The sequence below is a fragment of the Glycine max genome, chromosome 4 (genome assembly GCF_000004515.6).
Source record: "Glycine max cultivar Williams 82 chromosome 4, Glycine_max_v4.0, whole genome shotgun sequence".
In the NCBI taxonomy this organism is placed as follows: domain Eukaryota; kingdom Viridiplantae; phylum Streptophyta; class Magnoliopsida; order Fabales; family Fabaceae; genus Glycine; species Glycine max.
This window is the reverse complement of record NC_016091.4, coordinates 11,414,839-11,425,327: the sequence shown is the minus strand read 5'-3', so window position 1 is coordinate 11,425,327 and position 10,489 is coordinate 11,414,839. Positions and strand designations below refer to the sequence as shown.

General features: G+C 32.8%; 1 protein-coding gene across 7 annotated transcripts; it reads right to left on the bottom strand.

The window, feature by feature from the left end:
* Positions 1-486: 486 nt before the first annotated feature.
* LOC100787741 (protein FAR1-RELATED SEQUENCE 5) lies at positions 487-7,507 on the bottom strand. Of its 7 annotated transcripts, XR_413862.3 has the most exons (6): positions 7,352-7,505; positions 6,333-6,490; positions 3,545-3,969; positions 3,184-3,395; positions 1,959-2,048; positions 487-1,623 (listed from the first exon to the last, which is right to left on the bottom strand). XR_413862.3 is itself a non-coding variant. In XM_014774607.2 (5 exons), exons 2-4 carry the CDS (start codon positions 6,430-6,432, stop codon positions 3,195-3,197), a joined length of 726 nt encoding a protein of 241 aa, XP_014630093.1. In that variant the 5' UTR covers positions 6,433-6,490; positions 7,352-7,505; the 3' UTR covers positions 487-1,623; positions 3,184-3,194. The 7 variants fall into 7 exon arrangements, 6 of the variants coding, with proteins under 6 accessions (XP_014630093.1, XP_014630092.1, XP_014630091.1 ...); XM_014774607.2 differs by lacking the exon at positions 1,959-2,048; XM_014774606.2 differs by lacking the exon at positions 487-1,623 and having other exon boundaries at positions 1,669-2,048; positions 7,236-7,506.
* Between the last annotated feature and the right edge of the window lie 2,982 nt (positions 7,508-10,489).

Sequence of the window (10,489 nt, the reverse complement as noted above, 5' to 3'; positions counted from 1 at the left end):
GCATTTACTGATGAATAAAAAATTGATCATGACTCAACGCATTTGTGGTTGATGAGTTAAAACAAAAAGCAAAATCAATTTATACAATATGCTAAATTTGGCTTATGAAAAATGCTAAAAAGACGTTTTGCCATCTTAAATTAGTTAAAATTCAAAATAGTTTTTTTGATTAAAGTTTCCAGGAATTCCCACCCACCCCCCGAAAAAAAAAATAGCAAAAGAGAATCCTAACTGTATATAGTTTATATGAAATTATCATAAATGATATAAGTATTTACTTTATATCAATATCAAATAAAGTTAATAGTTGATATTAGTAATGGATCTTTACAAAACTCTAATAATATAGATGAAAATTTACAACAGTAATGGTCATTATTTTTATATTAGAGGGCTCTAATATGGTTCTATAATTTTTATCAGCGGTCTCTTGAATCATATCTAATTTAATTATTTATCAAATCAATAGGACATTACTAAGATTTATGACGTTTTAAATTTTTACTAAAGTATTGACAAATATATACAAAGAAAAAGTTAGGATGGATTACATTATAGAGTAGTTTCTCGCTTGATAAAACATTCCAACACATTTGTCCTATAAACAATAGTGTTTTCACCGGATTCTGAAGTGTTCTCTAGACCACTCCACCAGCAATCTGATCTCATCCTCCGGGCAGTACCGAGAGTTAATCTGCACTCATTTTGTTCGCAGGATTTTGTTGAAGTACACCTTGCAAAAAAATCTTTTTTGCCTCATAGTTTAGCCATATGTGGTCTACTGCCATAATATTTCAAGAAGGGGTGTTGTCCACTTCATAAATTGAGTTCCCACTCAACCCCAGGCGCAATGTAGTAAAGTGTATCAACACTATCATGAAGATCCTCTTCCATTTTTAAGAGGGATAATCCAAAATCAGCAACTTTGAATTATGAAGTCGTTGATTGGCCAGGGCCTCTAAAATGTGGTCCAATTTCAAAGTGCTTATGGAGATAATTACAATGTCTACATTGTTATGGAACTATGTAGGGGAGACAACCTTTTGGAGCGCACACTCACCAAGAAGCATCAGCGGTATGCTGAAGGGGGAAGTAATTCCAATTGTGAGACAAATGCTAAACATCACTTCAGTGTCATTCACACCATGCGGTTCATAGAGATTTTAAACCTAAGAATTTTTTGTTTCGATCATCTAGCAAAAATTCAACATTAAAAGCTTCTGATTTTGGATTATCCCAGTTCTTAGAAACGGGAGAGGATCTTCATTGTATGTTGGTACACTTTACTAAATAAGGTTTTGAGTGGGAAGTCGAGCTATGCTTCAGACTTTTGGAGCATAAGCATTATTATTTATCTCCTATTTAGTGGACAACATCCCTTCTTGAAATATTTTGGAAGTAACATCTTTGATGTGATCACATATGGCTCACTGGACTTTACTGGGATGCCACGGCTAAGCGATGAGGCAAAATATTTTTTGCATGGTGTACTTCAACAAAATCCTGTAAACAGAATGAGTGCGGAAGAAGCTCTCGGTACCACCCCACCGCCTAGAGGAGTTCAGCATACCAAGTAGGAGATCAAATTGTTAGTGAAGATTGGTCAGGAGAACACTTCTGAATCTGGTAATAACAAATAGTAATATTTAGCTGACAGTAGTTTCAAACTAAGCAAGTCACAATATCATTGTTGTTTACATTTTCTTCTGTAAAATTAGGGGAGTACAAAAATGATACAAGATTACATTGTACCCTGAGGCTTAAAGGGACGTAACTAGTTTGTCAGTGGCCAAAATGTCACAAAACCTCTTTTAGCTTTTAAGTACTATGACAAGCAATATAACTTCACAGTTTATATATATATATATATATATATATATATATATATATATATGGTGGCCTTCTCTTGGTTGCAAAGCTAGCATTATCGGTTCACCAAAAAAATAGGTTAGCCTTACCAAAGTATTCACTGAATCAGGGAATGCAATTCATGAAGGATTAAAGGATCATTCTTTGAACACGACACATTTTAGTGGTCACACCGTGACCTGCATTTTATGCATAACACATGAATGCTAAGATTAACATTTGCATAAATCTCATGTCATAATAATAATAAAAGTTAGAAGATAGAGCAGCAGTCATTCAATTTTTACAGATGTTTAGCTTCATAACCTTAAAGCAATCCAATCATTGAATGGTTGACATAGTTGAATTGGTTACAGTAGCATAAATCAATTATAGGTCTAACCATAAAATTGCAACCAGAAGGTGCAGGAAAACAGCAGAACTATGTACCTTAAGAACATAATGTTCAGGATTTTTCTTATATTTTTCAAGAAATAAATCTAAAAGATATATAACCAAGATTTTATTTTTTTATGTAAAAGAAAATGAGTCTAGTTTGCACAGATACAAATATAAATAGTTAGATAATCAACATGTGAATATACCCAGAAGCCTGAAAGGATAAGGCTGGCACCCCAACTAAATACAACAACAACAACAACAACGCCTTATCCCACTAGGTGGGGTCGGCTACATGGATCAACTTTCGCCATAATGTTCTATCAAGTACCATACTTCTATCCAGACCATTAATTTCGAGATCCTTTTTTATAACCTCTCTTATAGTCTTTTTGGGTTTTCCTCTGCCTCGAATTGTTTGTCTTCTCTCCATCTGGTCTACTCTCCTCCCTACAGAGTCTACCGGTCTTCTCTCTACATGCCCAAACCACCTAAGTCTATTTTCCACCATCTTCTTTACAATAGGCGCTACTCCAACCCTCTCTCTAATAGCTTCGTTTCTAATTTTATCCTGTCGGGTCTTACCACACATCCACCGCAACATCCTCATCTCCGCTACACCTACTTTATTCTCATGTTGGCTCTTGACCGCCCAACATTCAACTAAATACACACATTAAATAAATACATCATACGGTATTTTATGAAATGGAAATCCACCACCCAAACAGCATTGAAATTATGTAAGACCAACCACAGACATCATTAACTGTTGCTAGGATACATGTACAGTTGGATACGGTTTTAGATTGAAGAAAAAAACCTTGTTAAGAACTTCATCAGATTTTTAGGTGAGAGAAAATCATTTTATTCAAGAGTATAGATATATTATAAAATAATATGTAAATGCTAAAAATAAAGAGATTAAATACTCACATGATGCATGGTTATGTCTGGTGCAAAAGCTCTTCTATGGATTCAAATTCTTTAAGATTATTAACTACATGATGAATTTTGGCAGATAGCTTCTCATTGTGCTCTTCAACAATTTTCATAAAAGAAGTCAACTGTTCTTGATATGTTGCACACAACCGTTTTTTAAGCCGAAGCTCTGCTGTTAATTCCTGAATTTTCTTATCCTTCTCATCCTAAAACCAGAAAGCAACAGAAAGTGATAAGGAAATGTTAGCAAACATATCATTTTGAATCAAAAAACAAGGATGTTACGTAAAATATCCCAAAAGCAATACATTTGTCCACAATAGACTATACAGCTACATAAGAAATATGAACCTACCATTGTTTGGCGTGCTTCACGTGGAGAGACTACTAATGGATGATTATGATCCTTCACAAACTTTGTTATCACCCATTTTCCAGACTTATCATATTTGATATGAATCATTGCCTTACAACCTTCCCTTGTGCTTGCCCTAGGTTTACGAACTGACGCAAATTTACCTCGGATGCTGACACAATAACCCTCTTTATTACATCCAAGTCTGCGGGCAAGAATCCTACCATCCCTTTCTGAGCGTCGACAAGACATCACACGCATGACAAATCCTAATCGCCGGGCATATTCATCATAGAATAGCTTAGCAGCATCTTCAGATTCAAATTCCATGCCTTCATATGGTTCCTGAATAGCATGATCTTCACAGATACCCAACTCTCCCCAAGAAGAACTCTCTAGTACTCTACACCCCTCATTTGGATCCACTGCCACGAAATTAAATCTTTTGAACCCATCAGAATGTTTTCTGATGATGAGAATAAATATTGCAGGAGATAACATTTTTCTCATTTGCTAACAATGTTGATAAATGGCGGCGCTAAGGCCGCCATGGCAGACTGGCATGGCGGTTTTTTTGTCAACCACCATAGGCAATTTGTGAAGGGAGGCCCACTATGGCAGTGCCATAGGCTGCAATGGCCTGTTTATATGGGAGAATTTTGGCCTTCCAGAGTTCCGCCATTGATAACACTGTTTGCTAAGAGAGAAATGTAAAGAAAGAACTTTAAATTCAAAGAGTTCAGGCATTCAATTGTAGAGAAGAATTCAAGAATTCTATAGATAATCAGAAGGTCTATATGTCATTTGAGATTTGACTCAATTGTCCCAATGTAGAACCCTTGCCTGTCATATGAATGCACACACACGCACAGACAGGCATAAATCTTATTTTTGTTCTTTTCATTGCCCTGCCCCCAAGAAAAAGAAGAAAAAATAAATAAATAAAGGAGTCCAGTGAAAGGATGCCATCCAAGCAATCACTGCAACCCATGTGCATCATTGGCTATGTATCTCTTTCAAATCAATGCTATGTTTCTTCGAGACAGGATAACATACTACAACTGGTTTCTTTAGGTATGGGTCATGGATCTTGTATGAGGTTTTAAAAGGTCGTTTTCTCTGGGGATATTTCTTTGTTTTGGGAGGGTATGGGCAAAACAAGCATAGAAAATGCAGAAAAATTAAGTACAAAATGATCATCGATGACTGCATGAAGTTACACACAGAATTTAAGGCATTTGGGAGGGGTTGCATGTTTTAGGATTAAGCTATGATGTTGAATAACCAACTCACTATATCAAATTCAGACATATTGCAAAGATATAAACTATACACACCATGGTAGTCAAAATTGAGATCTTACTCAAGATTGGGAAGGGGAGTATGGGTTGTAAATCGGGAGATCGTAACACGGATCATAAGATCCTACAAAATTTATGAATTCATATATATGCACATATAATCATATATGTGGGCATATATATAAAGTAGCATAAATTATTATATCACACTTGAAATGCATAATGAACTTCAATTCAACATGATAAGCAAAAAGACAGTATAATTTGCATTGAAGTTTTCTAGCATCCCCACCAACTGAAATGCAATGCTTCCAAACTATATCACTCCTATTTTCAGCAGCATTCTTAAGAGGCACAGGTGCATAAGAGTTTGGTATTGGGGTTGAAATCATTTTTATGATGGTGTAGAATAAAGGTATGCGTATGATGTAAACATAATCAAACAGATGCTGTGTGTGTGCTGGAAACAGAATCACAGATGAGAGAAGAGTGCGCAGTCCACACAAATAGAGAAGAAAGAAGAATATCGGGTGAGAGAAAGAGATGAGTGTACATGGTTTTCTTTTTAGGTGAAAAAGGGGTGGTAATTTTTGGTTTTTTGCCAAAGGAAGAGTGGTATTTTATTTTTAGGTGAAAAAGGGGCCAAAGGAGTATTTGGACGGAGAGGGAATAGCAAAATTGGGCTTTGGGCTTAAGTAATTAGGGTTTTTTGGGCTGAAGCAGTTCTGGGTTAAAAACTGGGTCACAAACCTTACCAGAAAAACATCCAAACAGACTCACAAAAAGCACTGCACTGCACCCGAGTCTCAATCTTCCACGGCGATCCAGTGTGATCCGCCGAAATTGCAACCCAGCTGCGACGGGAGATCAGAGAGGGTGGAGAAAATCATAAACTCATATGATCTTACGCTACACAATGCGATTTTGACTACCATGATACACACCACAACAATCAACAGAGAATTAACTATGTAGCATGCAACAAACTGTAAATTAGAAGTGTAACTCCATCACTACTGTAAAGTGGGCTTTAGAGGGTAGGTAATTGCTGATACAAACTTTCTTTGATTCATTGTATCAAATATCAATTGACTTTCCCCATATGTGATTCTGTTTTTAGCATAGTTTTTACTTTTTAGACTTCTTTTATGTTAAGTAACAATATTTGAAAGCTGAAAGTGGTAACTATGTTTGAGGAGTACCATAATCAAAGACTATTATTTGAGCTAGTAGAATAGATATTGAGGAATGGACACTAGGTAAACCACTTTTTAATTAAACCGGAGCCTCCTTCTCACTCCAAGGGGAAGGGTGCAAGAACTAAGGTTTATTACCTTAAAAGCCACAAACCTTCTACATCAATTGTGACATTATGCAGAGACCAGGATAAAGTCATAAACAGGATGCAAGGCTTTATACATAAGACATGCATAATTTTTTATTCATTCAGAATTCCATATCAAAATTAAATGATTAGAATAGAACACCTTCATATGTTTCTTGATGCATCTGAACTTCACACGTACTCAAACCCACATCCCCAGAAACTTCCATCTCATCATTACCATCAATTAATTGGGATTCCATATTGCATAACAACGCAACGAATCAGCAAACCACAAAAATAGATGTAGCCTTATAGAACCTGTCCAGAATTAACAGATTGATATAATTATGAAGCTTGTACTTTTGTCTTTAATAAAAGAATAATTTTCATACAAACGAGTATGAAACTGATACCAACCATACTCAAATCTGAAGTTTAGATGAAGTACAATAAGAAAATTAACACACAATTCAAATTAGCAGGTACGGTTTTCTTTTCTAGCAGAACAAATATATTATTATTATCACTACTACTGAGATAGTTCCCAATTCCCATCCGTCCAGAACATAAAGTACAAAACAGTCTAAGATTTTGTCTACTAGTGTTTTTGAAATCTCCAAGTGAAAACTCAGCTTGTTAAGAAGTAGTGTAGCAATATTGACAAATGATATATGGTTTTTGTGAATGAACAATCAAAAAGATTATCAAGCACTGGAGGGACAGCAAGAAGAGGGTTAATAAGAAAATAATGAGAATGGGGGCATATTTTTCAGAAACCTTGCTCGCCAGTAACAGTAAACCATTTTGAATCACAAATTGGTTCTAGGTAGTCAATGTTCATGAAGTATCCATCACCCAAATTCTAAACTCTATTCCACAAAACCCAAAATCAGAATTGCAGATACAACTATGATAGTTACCCAATTGCACAAATCATGGATTAAACAATATAAAGAACATAAAACAAAATTACTTGATACAAGTCATGTCCTGAAAGTCGAAATCCAAACAAATTCAAAATAAAACGTAAACCCTTAAAAAAAAAAAAACTGCCCGTGTTTACCATCGAAATATCGAAGAAAACAAACTCAATTTAACCATAGTTTTAAGGACGTTGGAATGAAAGGGTTATAGAAGGAGAAGAGTGAAATGATGGTGATTTTCAGTTAAGTAACAAACCACCGGTGTGGTCCTGGCTCAGTGCCGTTGGAGTGCGGTGTTTGTCGCCACTTCACTCCACTTGAGTTGAGTGCCCTAAACCTTAGTGGCTTTGTGCGTTTACTGATTTTTATTTTCACAAAACGTTATTCCAATTTCCAAGCATTTTTTTCCAGAATAACCTGTGCAACTCGCTTTTGGTTTCTAAGTTTTATTTCTAACAACTTGAAATAAGCATTAAGTCTATCTTTAATAATAACAAAATATTAAGATGAGCACTTTGGAATAAAAGTTATTACATGCAAATATATATATATATATATATATATATTACATAATATCATGCAATTAGACATGGAATTTAAATGCCAAAATTGTAAAATTGGTTCTCCACTTTATCTCTAATTACGGATTTTGTCCCCTTATAATTTAATTCACAAATTTGGTCCTCCAGTTTTATAAATCCTTGTAAAATTGGTCCTGAAAGCCCGATTTGGACGTTGACCGTTAACTTCGGACATTGACTGTCACGTGTAATGCCACATGTCAACGTCTGAGTAGTTCCTCATAAAGACTTCATTTTTTGTAGGTAAAATTACACTTTTGGTCCCTCAGTTTTACTCCAATTTTGATTTTGGTCTCCATATAGTTTAATTCACACATTTGGTCCCTCAGTTTTATAAATCTCTTTATAAATTGTTCATGCAAAATTGGTCTTTTGAATGGTTTAGTCACTGGTGCTAGAGACATGGTAGGTCTTAATAAATCTCGCACTTCTTTTTCATTGTAAGTTTTTCACTCACTTGGAACCCAGAGAAAAATCACTCGTTGTCTCTCTACCACTTCTGGGGTTGTTCAACTTGGGAAAGTGACGCATGAATTCCAACCTGAGTCTCAAAAGGTTCTGTAATAACTCCCTCTTTTTTTTTCTTTTTTTGCTCTCCCATGTAATATTATGTGTATACGAATGCTTAAGTGGCCTATGAATGACAATAATATTTTTATTTGAAATTTAAAATACAACTTCTCCAGTAATGAAATTTGGCTAAATTTATAAAGGGATTTATAAAACTGGGGGGACCAAATGTATGAATTAAATTATAAGGGGACCAAAATCGAAATTGGAGTAAAACTAGGGGACCAAAATCGAAATTGGCAGTCAAACGTGGCATTGACACGTGACAGTCAACGTCTAAGGTTAACGATCAACATCCAAATCGAGCTTTTAGGACCAATTTTACAAAGATTTATAAAACTGGGAATCAAATTTGTGAATTAAAATATAGGGGGGCCAAATCCAAAATTAGAGATAAACTGAGGAACAAAAAATGCAATTTTACCAATTTAAATTTAGTGTATTGCATATGAAGATGAAGTTTCCCTTGGATTGACATTCACATGAGTCACTCTTCTTTCACACGTTTCAAATATATATGCTTATAAAATTAAATTTTTACATTGAGACAAATATATATTAGATGTTTTATTTTTCCAAAAAAGTATAAAGTTTCACTAAAATGAAAAAATATTTCTCTGTAATCAAAAGACAGAAATTTTTATGGTGAGATAAAATGCTAGACAGTGAATAAAATGGAAACTGCTCCAAGATGGTGAGACAAAATGTCGTACGAATATTAAAATTTACATATGATATCAATATATAAAGAGAATTTTAAAATTATCTACGTGAAAGAAAGTCTTTGATAATTTACATTGATGAGATAATAAAAAATGAATATTGATTTGCTTAAAAATGATTTTTCACATCAATTTTAGTAATTAGAATTTTATATAAAAATATATTTATATTACAATAATAATAATAATAATAATAATAATAATAATAATAATAGCAATGAATCTCAAAAATTTAATTTCACCCCCAATAATTTAGATATATCAGTGATATCAACTAAATTGTATATTCCAGTAAGCTAAGTGTAAATTTTCTTATTTCATTTCATTAAAAAATGTTCACTCGCATAACTTTTATTGCTCTAATATATATTTTATTGATAAAATTATTTCTTAAATTAATAATGCCGAGAATTATTAATAGTTTACGAATTAATTTTATCTGATAAATATGTACTTATTTCTCCCCCTCTCTTTATAATACTAATATATTTGAAGTTCTATATCAAAATAAATCAATGCTCAAAAGGAACTTATTTATAAAATTAAATAATAATTCAAATTTATTTCATCGAAGAGGTACATGCTCAAATATTTTTTTTAAAATATTTAAGAATAATATTAAAGGTAATGACATTTATAAATGTTATGTTGCAATAAAAAAATGTGTCAAATATTTAAGACACACTACAAAAATATTACATTTTATCATAAAATATTCAATATTAATTGTGTCATTGATATTTTAGTTAATCTTTATAACTTTATAAAGAAATAATCATTAAAAACTAACAATAATTTAAAAAATATTATGTAACTATGATAAAATAATCATGTCAACATGTGTATATAATATCCTAATATTATTTGATATAAATTTAAAGGAGTGTAAGTGATTCGAGTTAAATTTTATCTATTGTTAACTCAATTTAATTAAATTTAATTGATTGGATTAGATTGAGTTTACCTTTTTATTTTTTTACAACCCAACCCCTCTTTAATTGAATTCAATTAAGTTGGTCATCCGATTGAGTCATTAAAAAAATTCACATTTTTAAGTCTTGAAAAAAAATTTAAAAAATCCTCAAAATTAAAAAAAATCCTCAAACGCAAAAATAGTAACAATATTTTTAAAAATCAGTTTTGCAATTACTCTTTAAACATCAAAAGATATACCATAAACCATTAACTTATAATCAATTTAAGTAACTCATTCATATTGATAAAATATAAAACTCATAACTTATTTAACAACTCATAGTATTCATAAAACATAACATTGATTTACAACTTAAAATACTTAAGTCAAGAATAATCATTAATCACAAAATGTGGATTTTTTAATGCACACTCGAGACTCATCTAAAATCACAATCATCACCATCCTTCATGTTCATAATAGAACTCCATCATCAACTCAAACTAAAAGAAAAAAGGTTTCACCAAATTTAGGAATTTTAAAAATCAATAGAAATAAAAAGTAAATTAACAATCCATTGTGCCATTATATATAATTTGGGGTTA

Coding starts and splice junctions, on each gene's coding strand:
- LOC100787741 (XM_014774606.2), bottom strand. CDS start 6,432: ATGGAATCCCAATTAATTGATGGTAATGATGAGATGGAAGTTTCTGGG. Junction 3,970..6,332: donor GCATCAAGAAACATATGAAG/GTGTTCTATTCT, acceptor ATTTCGTGGCAG/TGGATCCAAATGAGGGGTGT. Junction 3,396..3,544: donor GTGAAGCACGCCAAACAATG/GTAGGTTCATAT, acceptor TTCTGGTTTTAG/GATGAGAAGGATAAGAAAAT.